This window comes from Salvelinus alpinus, chromosome 1 (assembly GCF_045679555.1).
Source record: "Salvelinus alpinus chromosome 1, SLU_Salpinus.1, whole genome shotgun sequence".
In the NCBI taxonomy this organism is placed as follows: Eukaryota; Metazoa; Chordata; class Actinopteri; order Salmoniformes; family Salmonidae; genus Salvelinus; species Salvelinus alpinus.
Genome location: NC_092086.1, coordinates 72238568 through 72255831, shown reverse-complemented (window position 1 = coordinate 72255831; position 17264 = coordinate 72238568). Strand labels below are relative to the sequence as shown.

At 39.1% G+C, this 17264-nt stretch overlaps 1 protein-coding gene across 5 annotated transcripts in view; it reads right to left on the bottom strand.

Annotated features, from left to right (window-relative positions):
- Nucleotides 1–17264, bottom strand: part of LOC139584785 (general transcription factor II-I repeat domain-containing protein 1-like) — a 36400-nt gene that overhangs the window by 17875 nt on the left and 1261 nt on the right. For 4 of the 5 annotated variants that reach the window (XM_071417003.1, XM_071326098.1, XM_071326080.1 and 1 more), the window contains exons 2-5: nt 7115–7247; nt 2100–2241; nt 1356–1532; nt 120–306 (exon numbers count right to left, since the gene is read on the bottom strand). In XM_071417003.1, the coding sequence (XP_071273104.1) occupies nt 120–306; nt 1356–1532; nt 2100–2241; nt 7115–7247 (639 nt within the window). Of the gene's footprint in view, nt 1–119; nt 307–1355; nt 1533–2099; nt 2242–7114; nt 7248–7350; nt 9699–17264 lie in introns of those variants that run through there. The other variant, XM_071417010.1, reaches the window with a different exon arrangement.

Below are 17264 nucleotides of genomic sequence, written 5' to 3'. Positions count from 1 at the left end.
AGGAGAAGATAAAGCTGTGTGTCAATAACAAGACCGGCCCTGGATCAATCCTAATTATGCTGCTATATTTCTGCCATTTATGCAGGTACGTCATGGAGTACTGTATGGAGTGAGATCACCTTTTGACAGTGAAGTAGATGCGGTTGCTCTGCTCCAGAATCTTCATTAAGGTCTTGGTGTTATACTCAGCAGGTTTCCTCAGGGCGATCCCTTCAGGCAGGCCGTGGGCCACCACAGAGCTGGGGTCCTTCAGGATCCACTCATAAGGCACAGGGACCAGGCTATTGCTCTTTCCAACAGCCTCACCTGGAATATTATCACATATCACATCGTATGTTGAATGACTGTAAATGGCAACATTCCATGACTTGTCAGAAACATGCTTTCTGTTGTGAGATGCTAAAAATTAGAAAAGGACATGTCAAATGACTGTTTGACACATGCACGCGCACGTTCACCTATAATATATACACTGCTGCTTCTATTGTTATTATTACTGGGTCGTTCCACTAATTCGGTGCCTTTTGAGAAGTGTAACTTGGTCAAATGTTTTTGGGATTTCACCTCATTTTAAAATTATGTCAACGTCATAAAAACTATTAGTTTTCCCCATCTCAAAAAATACTATATTAAGTTCCTATTATGTGCCAAATAAAGTTACATGGTTGACAGTAACAAGGTTGATGATTTCATCTTAAATCAGCCATAAAAAAACCTTGTGGCAGGAGGAATGGAAGCTTGCTGTGTGCAACAGGAAGTGGCAATTGAACGCAAGCTCCACCTGCTTTTACACTATGATTTGACTATTAGATGTACAATGTTTCTTTAGATTAATTTTTTTATTTTTAAGGAATAGTTTCACAATAATAAATGAGAGTTCAGTTCACATAAGAGGGTTGACCTTAAAATGAGGGACAGATGTAAATTAATCACTAATCACATGAAAAAATAAATAATAATCAACATGTGTAAAACAGTCCAGCGAAATGCTTACTTACAAGCTGCATTATTGAGAAACAGCTTGTAAGCAACCATTTCACTGGACTGTTTTACACCTGTTGCATCCTATACACGAGACAAGTAAAGTTTGATTTGACAATGTAGACAACATTCAATCACGTGTCAGAAATAGGATTTTAGTTATGAGATGGTAGAGATTAGAAAAGGAACGTTTCATCTGAAACTTCGTTGCATGTCAAATTACTGTAAATATTAACATTCAATCATGTGCTTGACATTTGATTTAAATGAGAAGGTAGAAATTAGGAAGTTAAAATAGAAAATAGATATAATTCCGATAGCGCAGGCCTATAAAAATGATATCTTTGTTTGGTGAGGTATGTTGAAGCCCTTACTGTAAAGCACACTGAAGACTTCCTCCACCATTTTCCTCAAGACAAAGATGTTAGAGTGGGCATCTGTTGATGCCCTTTGTTTGCCGTGCCCGCCCTCTTTGCCAAGCTTGCTGGATTCACTCTCCTGGACTTTGGCATGGGAATTCACTGTGGTCAGCCCTTGCAGACAGGGCACCCCTGAAAGAATCAAGCATGAGAAACTAAACTAAATCTCCACTTTTCACCTTGCCAGTTTCACTCAAACTTGCGCTATTCTGGTTCTCAATTGCTTTAGAATTGATTGATAGATTTATTTATCAGTAAAAAAAATACATATTTACACAGTACATTTTTTTTTTTTTTTTTACTTGACTGGGATTGCACAATAAAGTCAGGGACTTATTTCCATTGTGGTCCCCATTTTTTAAAAAGTATATAGATACATTCAGTATACAGTTGCATGGATAGAGACACATTACAGAGATACAAACAATAAAAATGGTTCTACACTCCGGATAAGAGCAAATGCTAAATGACTCAAATGTAAATGTAAAACTTGAGATTGAATTACTTAAATAAGACAAAACCTTTTTAGGCTCAGATAAAAAAAATAACTAAGTTCAACTCCAAAACAAAAGCAGGACCTGTGAGGAAAATGTTTTCCAATTTTGCTCCAAGTGAAAAATCTAGCCTAATCGTGTTATGTGATTTGGGCAAATTATACCCGATTCAGATTTTTTGCCCAGTACACAGCGAAGCACTCACTGCAAAACTTGTGGAATTCTGTTTGTATTTCCCTCCGTGAGTTGAGAAAAGCTCTTCCCTTCTCTGTTCCCACGGCGATCACGCTGTCCTCATGCACTGTGACACAAGCCACTTCGGCATTGAGCTTTGACATGGCCGTACACTGGAACACAGGTTAAAAGACAAGGTCATAGGTCACCTCTCAAGCAAGACTAAAGCTGTGTTCAAAAACCCATACTAACATACTGGATACTACGTATTTAATGAGTATATACTACATACTATTAGTTCATTTTAGTATACTGTAAATGAAAGTTATCCTTTCAGTTGAGTGTACTAGCACTTCACCTTGCTATGCAACTTCTTGCTAGCTTGTTAACATAGCTAACAAATTACTAGCTAGACCTCTTACGACTTCATTAACAATGTCCATTGAGAACGCATAACGACTATACCACTTAACTATGCTAAGAATGACGTGAATAATCAAGTCAATAAATGTTGGGTCATTAGATAGCATATAGTTAATATACTGTCAAATGTGATGTGTTAGTAGCCAACTAACGTTAGTTAGCTAGCTAACATACCGGTATATACAAGCAACTGCAGTAATGATATGCTATGTGGTTAGTAAGGCTAGCGTAGCTAACAAATTGTCAGCCACCATAACGTGTAACTTATTTGAAAAGTCATTACATTGCTCAACAGTTGTCATAATTAGTTAAAGCAATGAATTTGAATCCGCTCTCGTCGGACTTCGGCTGTATATTTTCCTCAATTTTCTTCAAATCTGAAAATGTTGTGAATCCACACCCATTTTCTGGATAATTACATTATGGGCCCTAAGAGCCCGGAAATAGCGTCCACTCCTTGAATACTTCGTATTTTGGCAAATGTAGTACATCTTTTGGCATACTACCTATATCCATACTATGACCAATAAGCATACTACACACTCAATTTACGTCACAAATAGTACAGTTAGTATGAGTATTCGAACACAGCTTCAGAGTGAATAAAGTAAAACATTTGCCAGTGTTACTGTGAGGCTCAAAGTACACTTAATCAACATTTAGAATATTGTTCTATTCATTGACTCTTCTTCCGACTTCTTACAATCCCTAGCCATTTTTGCTGTATAAATACTTTGTTGTATTGGCATGTACACATATTTTACAATATTACACAGTGGTACACTTCACAATGTTTTCTGAGGCCAATTTGTTTTTAAATATATATATACACAGTACCAGTCGGAAGTTTGCATACACCTTAGCCAAATACATTTAAAATCAGTTGTTCACAATTACTGACATTTAAACCTTGTAAAAATGCCCTGTCTTAGGTCAGTTAGGATCACCACTTTATTTTAAGAATGTCAGAATAATAGTAGGGGAAATTATTTATTTCAGCTTTTATTTCTTTCATCACATTCCCAGTGGTTCAGAAGATTACATACACTCAATTAGTATTTGGTTGCATTGCCTTTAAATTGTTTAACTTGGTTCAAACGTTTCGGGTAGCCGTCCACAAGCTTCCCACAATAAGTTGGGTGAATTTTGGCCATTCCTCCTGACAGAGCTGGTGTAACTGAATCAGGTTTGTAGGCCTCCTTGCTCACACATGCTTTTTCAGTTCTGCCCACAAATGTTCTATAGAATTGAGGTCAGGGCTTTGTGATGGCCACTCCAATACCTTGACTCGGTTGTCCATAAGCCATTTTGCCACAACTTTAGAAGTATGCTTGTGGTCATTGTCCATTTGGAAGACCCAATTGCGACCAAGCTTTAACTTCCTGACTGATGTCTTGAGATGTTGCTTTATTATATCCACATAATTTTCCTGCCTCATGATGCCCTCTATTTTGTGAAGTGCACGAGTCTCTCCTGCAGCAAAGCACCCCCAGAACATGATGCTGCCACTCCCGTGATTCACGGTCGGGATGGTGTTCTTCGGCTCGCAAGCCTCCCCCTTTTCCCTCCAAACATAGTGATGGTCATTATGACCAAACAGTTCTATTTTTGTTTCATCAGACCAGAGAACATTTCTCCAAAAAGTACGATCTTTGTCCCCATGTGCAGTTGCAAACCGTAGTCTGGCTTTTTTATGGAGGTTTTGGAGCAGTGGCTTCTTCCTTGCTGAGCGGCCTTTTAAGTCGATATAGGATTGACTCGTTTCACTGTGGATATAGATACTTTTGTACCTGTTTCCTCCAGCATCTTCACAATGTCCTTTGCTGTTGTTCTGGGATTGATTTGCACTTTTCGCACCAAAGTACATTCATCTCTAGGAGACAGAATGCGTCTCCTTCCTGAGCGATATGACGGCTCTGTGGTCCCATGGTGTTTATACTTGCGTACTATTGTTTGTACAGATGAACATGGTACCTTCAGGCGTTTGGAAATTGCTCCCAAGGATGAACCAGACTTGTGGAGGTCTACCATTTTTTTCTGAAGTCTTGGCTGATTTCTTTTGATTTTTCCATGATGTCAAGCAAAGAGGCACTGAGTTTGAAGGTAGGCCTTGAAATACATCCACAAGTTCACCTCCAATTGACAATTGTCAATTAGCCTATCAGAAGCTTCTAAAGCCATGACATTTTCTGGAATTTTCCACGCTGTTTAAAGGCACAGTCAACTTAGTGTATGTAAACGTCTGGAATTGTGATACAGTGAATTATAGGTGAAATAATCTGTCTGTAAACAATTGTTGGAAAAATGACTTGTGTCATGCACAAAGTAGATGTCCTAACCGACTTGCCAAAACTATAGCTTGTTAACAAGAAATTTGTGGAGTGGTTGAAAAACAAGTTTTAATGACTCCAATCTAAGTGTATGTAAACTTCCGACTTCAACTGTATATATATATTTTTTTACTATTTTCTACATTGTAGAATAATAGTTAAGATTTTAAAACTATGAATTAACACATATGGAATCATGTAGTAACCAAAAAGTGTTAAACAAGTCAAAATATATTTGAGATTTTTCAAAGTAGCCAAAGTAGCCTTTATGACAGCTTTGCACACTCTTGGCATTCTAGTGAAACATTCCAATTCTGTTCTTCATTTTGACAGTTCGTTAAAAAAGTGCAATTTTTTTAGTATTTTAGTAGTAAATCTAGCTCCTTTTGCCCCTTTCAATGGTTCAACTCTACCATTGAAATCATGATGTAGAGAAGCACCTTGAGAAGGTCCCTCTACGTCATCTCAAGGGAGGGGTTCGGTATGAAATAAACTCTTCTGGGTGGTACCACCTCAAGGCTTATTATAAAAGCAGGTGACAGTGCGCCTTATTTGGCAATGGTCCTGGTAAGCGGAGTGTAAGGAACATTTCCGCATATGACCAAATTCAATGTTTTTGCTTACCGTTTCATACACATCGGTGCTTTTACGAAAAGAAAGAAAAAACGTAGGCTATGAGGACTATACGTTTATATTCGTAGCTACATCCATCGTAACAATGAAATAGATGACAATGGTGGTCATGTTAACTTGTTGTATTTTTTTTACCAACCACTATTATGATTGGTGGCACAATCCACTAAGACAGTTAGCTCATAGTTCAATGGTTGTGAATGCTCATCCCTTATTTACAACATTCATACAGTGCCCACACACAAACACTTCTAAAACGTAAAATTATACCTGTGAGAGGGGTCACATTGGCAGCAGTTGTAGTTTTTTTTTTTTTTTTTTACAGTACCCAAAACCAATCTGTGAGTTAATTTGACCATTGGAAAAATAGCTACTGCATAAATATTGCAATGCGGGCTGGATTGAGCACCTAATCTTCATTTTCAAGGTGACGATTGCACTTTTCTTCCCAACACAGTACCAAAAATACACATTTCAAAAGATGTATTTTGTGCCCCCATGGGGTATTCGAACTCACACCGCAAGTGGCAATAGATGGGGCGACAGCTAGCCTAGCGGTTAATTGCGGTGGGCCAGTAACCGAAAGGTCTCTGGTTTGAATCCCCAGCAGACTAGATGAAAGATCTGTCGATGTGCCCTTGAGCAAGGCACCTAACCATAATTGCTCCTGTAAGTTGCTCTGGTTAAGAGCGTCTGCTAAAATGACATGTCAGAAACTTGGTTGGTACCTTACCACTGTGAGCTAACTGTACAGAGCCGTAACTGCTTGCGTTGCACATAATTTTATTATCAGAGCGTGCCAGTGAACTTCTGGTAAGTACGCTTTAGTGAGAAAGTGTTGGGATCAGGTACAACTATGTTTACCCACACCCAAAATGAATGTTTATGAGCAATTTCCCCCACCCACTTCTCCCCTGAATGCATTTTCTATTTGAAGGGGTTGGGCAAAGGCTAAAATTGGGGTTGAGAGTTACCCTTTCATAATATGACCCATTTTATACATATAAATTAACATTAACCCCAATCAGAGTCTCCTTTAGGATTGCACATTCAGCAAGTGACCAGCAGCGGGAGTTCCCTTTGAATCTATTTTCCCATTCACTGTGTTGGTGGTGCTCATAAAATGTAGCATATCTTCAGAATTAGCAGAGAGCCCACTCTGGCAATTTGATGTAATTGTAGAGTATATTGTTCTAAACAAAGTCTTAAAATGGGTCGTTTTGAGATATTAATATTTTTTATGTTGAATAAATTAATGTGACATTTTATTTTGGAATCAATACATATATTTGAGAAAACACCATAAGGAGTATAATGACACCAAGATGCTGTCTGTATAATGTAGTTCACAGATCATAGGGTCTTACAGGAGGCATGTATATTTAAAAAAAATAGCCAAAAATGGCCACTTGAATCATGATATAATTTTTTTTATGGTTTGTAATACAAATGTAAAAAGCATTTCAAACATCCATTCTCCCAATGTGAGAATTGCCAGAACAATCCAAAATACCAAAAATATTTTCAGCTCCCGTGGAATTGTCAAATTTGCTTTTGTAAGGAGTCATTGAAATAACACTGCCTGACTAATCAATCTTTCATGTTTTTTCCGTGGCAAAACTAATAACGTATGTGTATGTGTGTGTGTTAGTGGTCCTACCACTGAGTCCAGCGCAGACACTAGGCTGGTGAGGATCTCCTGTCTAGCCGACACCTGTGGGACCCGCAGCTCAGTCCGGGAGTTAGTCCTTATCCCGTCATATCCCGACTTCCTCATCTGTGCCATTCCTCTTCTGAGGGGACACAAAACAGAGGGCTTTCAATAAGTTATCAAGAAGACGAACCGAAACAGTCATTTGTGTCTGCCTGTGTAGATTACATAAATGTGGATGGTACCTCATTTGCATCCCATCAGTCACTTCTGGGAGTAGGATGAAGTTGCTCCTACACTGATCTTGGGTCAGTTTAGACTTTTACTCACTAATGGTTGATGTTGTGATTTTTGATCCCAGATCTGTACCTAGGGGAAACTTCACCCCAGAGCTCGGTTCTGAGTAAAACACTGAACAATGATTCAGTTTTACCCACGTCTGCAGAAAAGGAGGCTGTGTATACATGGTCTAAGTATATGGCATATGCTAGGTAGACAAAGTCATGTCCTGCCATTTAAGGTAGCTAAAGCCTACAAATTAATGAGCAGTAACCAAAAGCACATGACGTTGATCTGGAGTGAATAAGGTGTCTCTGCCATTCATCGCACCAATAAAAGAACAAGAAGCCCACACTGATTTGACAACAGGGTTTGGCTGCATTTTGAATAGTGATAAAACATGGCAGTTGGATGGGGGTCATTTGGGTGGAGGGGGAGGTTTATTCACATTAAGAGGCTTTTAAAAGTGGCGGTAATAGCCTCCATGTAATATGCTAATACCCAAATCCGTCACACACATGCGAAAGTAGCAAATTACGATACGCCTTTGTCAGCCAATTAAAGATAGCTCTGAATATTTATTTGAATCTCTTCATCCTTCATTTGCTCTCCTTAGAAGGTAACTCAGCAAATAACTGTAGAGGTTGGAATTGTCTAGGAATTGAAAGAAAAATTTACCCAAATTCTGTTTGCTCCCGATTAGGCCTCATTTCAAATTTAGGGCTGGCACGGTAATTGTATAATTGGATAATAATTGGATGAAGATCATCATAAATGCTTATTTTATTTTTGTGTATGTGAAACGAACATCTGACTGAAGACGGGGACCTTAAAAATAGTATGGTCATGCTACACTGAGTGTACAAAACATTGGGAACACCTTCCTAATATTGAGTTGCACCCCTTTTCCCCCCTCAGAACAGCCTCAATTCGTCGGGGCATGGACTCTACAAGGTGTCGAAAGCGTTCCACAGGGATGCTGGCCCATGTTGACTCCAACGCTTCCCACAGTTGTGTCAAGTTGGCTGGATGTGTCAAGTTGGCTGGATGTCCTTGGGTGGTGGACCATTCTTAATACCCATACGAAACTGTTGAGTGTGAAAAACCCAACAGCGCTGCAGTTCTTGACACATTCAAACTGTTCCACCTGGCACCTACTACCATACCCCGTTCAAAGGCACTTAAATATTTTGTCTTGCACATTCACCCTCCGAATGGCACACATACACAATCCATGTCTCAATTGTCTCAAGGCTTAAAAATCCTTCTTTAACCCATCTCCTCTCCTCCATCTACACTGATTGAAGTGGATTTAACAAGTTCCTAATGTTTTGTACACTCAGTGTATATCTATAGATGGGGTAGACAGGCATTCCTGCGGTTGAGTCCGTTTCCACGGTAACAGTGTGATGAAACTTTCTTGTTCTTTGCGGAAACAAGCAAGGTGTTGTAGCAAACAAGTCTACGGTTGAGCCCCCCGCATTCAGGAGCGGTGGAAAAGAGAAAAAGTGCATATTTTATACCAATGACCGCAGTCATTTGGCTGACAAATAACAGTCACCCAAAATCCCATGACCATAACAGCCCTAAATGTCCAATGTCATTTGGAAAATGGACAGCCGTGTAGGAGAGAACTCGTAATCTGCCCGTTCGCTACACCCCGCCCCAGAATTTTGGGCAATCAATCACAGGGCTCCATTGGATGGCAACTGTTACAAACTGTTAGCTAGCTGCATTGGCCACCATTGAAAATGCTGCTAATGCTAGTTAGCCAGTTAATTATACCTTGTTTTCTCCAAATGTATGTTAGCTAGCTAAGTTAGCTATATTATGTATATAACCCTCATCTGCTGTCGACATCAGGATATGATTTGAGAGTATTAATTAGCTCCAAAAGTGGTTAGTAGCTACATGCTGACACAGTGCATTCAGTCATCCAGTGGCTAGCCACACTAAAAACAATATTTTACCAGGTTCCAGTGAAGCAACAGTCCACCACAACATACCCGAGAGGCTCCTGATTAGCAAAGGTTAGTTTGTGTTTTATCTTCACCGAGTATTAAAAACACAGTTTGAAATCATTCTGAGGGGTTTTCTCCACTAGTTTGAACGGGGAATTGGGCTTCCCAGAAAAATGTTGTCCGAGTTGTCATAGGGCAATGTTCCAATGACGCTGATATTCCGATTTTTCACTTTAAAAGAATGTCAAACAAAAACCATTGATTGCAAAGTTAAACAAACCATACAATTCCATGCACACTGATTACTTTTAACGATTTCCACTGAAAATGTAACATTTACTCGAAAAACTGTGCAGATGTATAGTTTGATAACAGAATGATGGTAAAATCTCCCTCAGTTTTTTATGTGACCACATTATCCAAAAACTCTTAAATATCTACTCCAAATTTAAAGATGTCTGTAGAAAGAATGGAGTGTCAGCTATGATATGACAACTTGAATTTGAAAAAAAAATATTTTGTTTATTGTAATACAGTAACTGAAGTAGATTAACACCCAGTAACAAAATGATGGTAACAGAATGACATCATGGGTCTCTGACTATACAGAATTGCATAATTATGAATATCATTCTCTTCATGGTGATGTATCCTAAATAGGTACACAGAAGGTAGAAACATTTCCTACTTTCCTTTGCATGTTTGGGTATTATTCTACACACTGGCTATTATTCTAAATTAGCGCCTCCCCCAAACAAGACCAAATGTGGTTGGACCGGAACAAATTTGTACCAATCATAGATGTCTGTTTCATAAGTTTGGACATCACAGTACAGCACAGTAGAGTTCAACACAGTATAGTTCAACACAGTATATTACAGTACAGTATTATACTGTACTCGTGCTACTGTACTGTTCTAAACTCTACTGTACAGTACTGTCCTATACTCTACTTTTCTTTACTGTACTCTATCTACTGTGCTGTCCAAACTTGTGAAACAGTCATTTATGATTGGTTCAGATTTTGACTGATCAAATTTCAACTACTTCTCATCGTCTGATGTCGGTCGGTGCTCAGTGGGTGAGAGGGCTGGTTACAGTATGGAAAGAGAGGGGGCTCATGGGTAGGTGTCAGTAAAAGACCGGGAGAGCTGACATTAACTGGAGAGAGAGATAGAAGAGAGATAGGGGGAGAGAGAGAGGGAGGGGTTGTCCAGACGGTTTTCACACTCTTGCTTTGACCACCACAGGACAGAAAGAGAACGGAAACATTGTGCAGAGCATAACAGTATGCTAGTGGAAGGGAGGATAGTAGCAGGTGACGCAACTGGTTTGTGACTTCTATAAATTCCCATTGTAGCCTATTCAGTTGCAGTCATTCTGTTACAGATTTTTAAGAGTCTATGTTACCAATTTGGTAACAGAATGACTTGTTTAAATCACTTAATAAATCGAAAAACAAATTGTTATCACAAAAACACAAACTAATTGGTAGGTCTACCTTCTACTTCTGTGAACTTTCATTATCTTCCCTCATGAAGGAGAGTAACTATAAAATATCTTAAAGATATGTAGATTTTTGGTAACACAATGACAAGACACTAGGCTATTTTTTTTTTTTTACTTACAAAAGGAAAATAATTTCTGAAAAACAATATAAAATGTTGATATTAGTTGCCAGGGTCTTTAACATAATTGTGTTTTGATGTATTTCTAATACATTTTAAGACTTTTCCTGCTAGATGTTTTCTAAGACCACCTTTCCGTCTGTTTGACCAGAAATCAAAACCTTTACTTATTCCACATTTTTTGAATGGAACATTTATGAAAAAAGTGTATACAGTATATGTCTTAAAATAAATAGACTCAGCTGTCATCTGACACCAAATTTGATGTGCACCTACGAACTTCACGTTGCTCAACAGTAACCAAGGGGGTAGGGCTTAGAAAAGGGTCAATTAGCCTATTTGCAGGGGAGTAAGCCTAACATTTTCATCACAAACATGTTAACTGGACAATATAATCAGTGTCAATACAAAGTCAAGGAAATAAAGGGTAAATAAAAGTGGGAGGGAAGAGTGGGGCATATAAAAATAAGAATTTCCCCTCCGATCCTGATTCCAGGCGCCGCGTTCTCATGGCAACAGCAATCTGCTCCTTGGAAACTAATCTCGAGGCATTTGAACAATGCAGCTCCGGCCTTTAATCTCTCCAGACACTGGGAGTCATTATCCTAGCCTCTCAGGGCAGCCCCAAACCATAGACTCCACAGTGAGGGAGGGCAGAGACAGAGACAGTCTGAATAGGGCCTCCCCTGAACCAACAGCAAACATAGCCCCTTGAAAACTATTACACCACCGAAATAGATGGCCTCTTTCACTCCCATCTATAAGGCAAAAGAGGCACAAAAAAAATTAGAAGGGGGGGCACCGTCATTTTGTTCGCAGCCAGAGAAAGCCACCACCAGTGAACTCAAATGAAGTGTTTTCTGGCTGGCAGTGGTTAGGCTACTTCAAATGCAATGTCACTCCTTCACAAGTACAAATGTCAAAACAAAGAGCATGGAAATTGACAAAGCCACTGATGTTGAGATGAAAAAATGCAAATGAACCAATATGGTTCCGGTTCCAATTTCACTTGTAGATGTCAAACACAATTATTAATGTAGGTGCATGTGACTGAAAAAGCTTTGGTAATTTATAATATATATAGGAATACAAAAGGGCTATTCTAAAAAAAAAACATTGCAAGGACAAAACAAAAACAATTCAACTGTTTGCAATAGTAGCCTCTCTTGCCTTACAGCAAATCATTTCAGACTGTAGCCCAAATATAGCTTGGTCTTACAACATTTATGATACCACCAGGCTACAGTACCCAAAATGTTTTGCCTGTGCCTTGTGAGATAAACTAGCCTCTACCTAAGAAACAAAAAAGAACCACAACAGTATGGCTACACTTCAGAACACTTCCCTGGTATGAGAGTACGCCTTGATCTTAAAACGATAAAATGCTGCTCTAGCTGCCATGCTTAAATGCTCCAGCTAATGACATCCTAACCCATTTGAGTCCCCCCGGGAAGCTGGCACTGTTATTTCCTTCATGTCATGTAAACCTCTGCAGGCTACAGAGGGCTGAGCTGATCCTTTACTTGTTGAATAATTGCCCAAGCATTATTTAGCCAGAGTTATTAGGCTACAATGTACTCAGAAGGAGTATAAGGGTTTTCTGAGCTGGTTTTGCACTAAGAGGCTTGTGGCTCTCGCTGCCATTGATACACAACACTTTGCTTATACCCCTTAACAAGCCATTACGGCCGGAGACCTTTTGAAGACCACAACTGTATCTAAATTGTTAGGCTCAGTGCTGATCATTGACTTTTAATTAATTATGTTGATCTTCGGGCATGCCAGGCATGATCCCAGAGGCTGTAGCAGGCCTACTAGGCTGTAGACATGCATTAGCTAGGCTATTATGCCTGCGTTGTGGGATAGGCATATCCATGAGTCATTCTAGCCATTCCTCTGCTCAGACGTTGCTGACGCATGCCAGATCTTATAACACCTGGATAAGTATTTTACGTATCAGCTTACCACATCATCAGTTTGGAGATCCAGCTAATTCTGGATTAGTTCAAATACACGGAACAACTGAGGTTCATAGTTCACAGGTTCATCTTATGATGCAGCAGTGTGTAGGAGGGAGATTCGAAGATGTGAGAAGTGTGCAGGAGGGCATGAGACAAAGGAATATGTAGTATTGGTGGGGAAAGCTGTGCATGTTAACTGTAGGGGTACCCATGTTGCTGGAGATCAAAAGTGTCCAGCGAGAAAAAGACAGGTCAAGTTTGCCAGGGTCAGAGTAGCAGGGCTCTATGCTGGACTTTTTTACAAGGAGCACATGAGCACCTAAGTTGAAAACTGTAAGCGCACACAAAGAAATTTAGGAGCACAATGACAAATATTTGTGGTAATAAAGCTAGAATTATTCCTTTTTCTTTGGGCAACTAAATAAAAAATTCCAGGTTGCACAGCTAAAATATGTAGGTACATATGCGAGTAAAATGGTAGCACTATATAGCCCCAAGTAGTACAGGTGTCATATGATGAGGCAGTGACGAGAGTAGTGGAGGAAGATGGGTCCAGGGAGAGGGATCCTAAGAGGTTCCCTGTGAGTAAGGGGAGGCCAATTGAGAGTAGTAGGAATAACGTACTTCAGTAAGGTTTCCACTAGTTACCACAGCCACAATGTCAAAATTGGCTATATCATAAAAATGCATGAAAAGTAAAATTTGTTTTTTGGTCTTCATTTAAAGGTTAAGCACAAAGTTATCAATGTGATTAAGGTTAGGTTTAAAATCACATTTTAAGAAGAGAAATTGTAGAAATAAGCTGGGTTTATGACTTTGTGAGTGTGGTAACTAATGAAGACACTTTAGTAAGGTTGGCTTCTTACATGCTGACCAAACCGACGCACGCATGCATGTTGATTTTGTACACCCACACCAGACACGCAGATTGAAATATCATAGACTCCGAAACAATTATATTAATTTGGTGACAGGTCGAAAAGCATGAATAACATTTATGGCAATTTAGCTAGCTTCCTGTTGCTGGCTAATTTGTCCTGGGATATTAACATGGGGTTGTTATTTTACCTGAAATGCACAAGGTCCTCTACTCCGACAATTAATCCACAGCTAAAACAGTAAACCAAATTCCTTTCTCGTCATCTCTCCTCCTTCAGGATAATTTTTTACTTCTTTGGACTTTATATGGCGGTTGGTAACCATCTTTACGATGCATTACTACAACCGACTGGAGTGCGGACGTCAGTTCATCTTTCAATGGGTATATACTCTTAAAAACCAATGAGGAAATGGGAGAGGCCGGACATGCAGCGCATTGAGCGTCACAAATAGAACCTATTTCTATTTTAGCGCTTGGCCACGCAGACACTCGTTGAGGCGTGCGATCAGTGTGGGTGCAATGATTGAATAACACGTATGTGTAAATATATTTTGCAGCGCTCGCGAGCAGTGTGGTCAGCATGTGAGTCAACATACCTGGTAAAATAAAATACAAAAATAAAAGTAACATGCACATTCAGTGGCACTTCGAAACTATCTCCTGAGAAGGTCATACATAGAGGTCGACTGATTATGATTTCCCAACGCCGATACTGATAATTGGAGGACCAAAAAAAGCCGATACCGATTAATCGGACGATTATTATATATATTTGTAATAATGACAAATTACAACCATACTGAATGAACACTTATTTTAACTTAATATAATACATCAATAAAATCAATTTGGTCTCAAATAAATAATGAAACATGTTCAATTTGGTTTAAATAATGCAAAAACAAAGTGTTGGAGAAGAAAGTAAATGTGCAATATGTGCCAAGTAAAAAATCTAATGTTTAAGTTCCTTGCTCAGAACATATGAAAGCTGGTGGTTCCTTTTACCATGAGTCTTCAATATTCCCAGGTAAGAAGTTTTAGGTTGTAGTTATTATCGGACTATTTCTCTCTATACCATTTGTATTTCATATACCTTTGACTATTGGATGTTCTAAATGGTACTTTAGTATTGCCAGCCTAATCTCGGGAGTTGATAGGCTTGAAGTCATAAACAGCGCAATGCTTGAAGCACAGCGAAGAGCTGCTGGCAAATGCAGGAAAGTGCTGATTGAATGAACGCTTACGAGCCTGCTGCTGCCTACCACCGCTCAGTCAGACTGCTCTATCAAATCATAGACTTAATTATAATATAATAACACACAGAAATACGAGCCTTAGGTCATTAATATGGTCAAATCTGGAAACTATTATTTAGAAAACAAAACGTTTATTCTTTCAGTGAGATACGGAACAGTTACTTATTTTATCTAATGGGTGGCATCCCTAAATCTAAATATTGCTGTTACATTGCACAACCTTCAATGTTATGTCATAATTATGTACAATTCTGGCAAATTAATTACGGTCTTTGTTAGGAAGAAATGGTCTTCACACAGTTCGCAACAAGCCAGGCGGCCCAAACTGCTGCATATACCCATACTCTGCTTGCACAGAACGCAAGAGAAGGGACACAATTTCCCTAGTTAAAATAAATTCATATTAGCAGGCAATATTAACTAAATATGCAGGTTTAAAAATATATACTTGTGTATTGATTTTAAGAAAGGCATTGATGTTTATGGTTAGGTACACATTGGTGCAACGACAAAGCTTTTTTCGCAAATGCGCTTGTTAAATCACCCGTTTGGTGAAGTAGGCTGTGATTCAATGATAAATTAACAGGCACCGCATCGATTATATGCAACGAAGGACAAGCTAGATAAACTAGTAATATCATCAACCATGTGTAGTTAACTAGTGATTATGTTAAGATTGATTGTTTTTTTATAAGATAAGTTTAATGCTAGCTAGCACCTTACCGTGGCTCCGTGCTGCACTCGTATAACAGATAGTCAGCCTGCCACGCAGTCTCCTCGTGGACTGCAATGTAATCGGCCATAATTGGTGTCCAAAAATGCCGATTACCGATTGTTATGAAAACTTGAAAATCGGCCATAATTAAATCGGCCATTCTGATTAATCGTCGACCTCTAATACATATGTAATAGAACCATTATTCTGCATTGTGAATTGATGTGGAATTGAATGTTTATTTTCTTATTGTTTAAAAGGAAAACCGATTTTTTAAAAAGTTAACATTAAATGGAAGATCGGTGAATTACAACCTCACTAGGCTGCATTCAAAACAAATCTCCCTCATCCCCCGCAATTTGGCGGAGACTCGCGCCTTTAACTTTCAGTTTTGGTCCACCAGCTTCAAACAGCTGTAAAAACTATATTGTTTGTTATTGAAATCGAGAAGACATTTCACAGCAATGTTTTCTCACGCAAATGGCAATTGAGCAAACCGTGTAGAATATTTAGCAACCAGGAAATGACAGAGCGCTTTCTACACTGGCCACTTGACCCAATTTCCCTAGACAACACAGCCACAAAGTCAAAACAGTTTTCCCCATTTTGGGATGCCAGACCAGCGGGAGAAATCAATAGATGAATATCACAACACTGGTGGGTAAGTAAGACTGTGAAACACTACCATTCCACTATTGATGCAGATATATTATGGACATTTTTAAAATTACAATCCAAAAATTCCTAAATATCCTATATGTAGCACCTTTAAGTAAAATTGTCCATTTGTCACATCCCTACTTGTAACATTTACTGAGGTAAATTTACTGAGGTAGCCTAGCGGTTAAGATCTTTGGGCCAGTAACCGCAAGTCCTCTGGCAAGGCATATAGCGATTTACAGGAGCAATTAGAGTTATGATAAGAGTGTCTACTAAATTAATACAATTTAGAAAATTTGGGCATGGCATAGGTTACTGTAGCTTGCTGCTTTTATATCATGTCTCAGGTAATGCATGCATTGGGTAAACTGCATGTGAAGCTTGTTTGAGGTGAACTTCAGTGATATGTTCATGACATGATAGTAAACTAGCTAGCCAGCAGATTACGACCCTACCGTTACACTTGTTTACACTGAGCTGCACTCGGTCGAAAAACATACCTCAATCCAGTGATTAGAAATTGCATTGTACTCCGATTTGTCCCATTATCCTAACTGTTACACACGGAAGATTGAACGACTGCTATTTTTTCCGGAAAGCTACCTTTCATCCTCGTGCTAGCTAGCAGTACCCACAGCAGCCATTGTGTGCCATTCCACAACAAAGGAGTTGATTGGCTGGAATGGCAGTGGTGGCTTCTACAATCTAGCCTGAGGACAAGGGCAGTTTTCCAGTAAAATAGCAGTATTTCAATCTTCTTAATGTATCAGTTTGGATATAGGTCAAATGTGGATAACAGTGGCACATCCCATCCCTGCA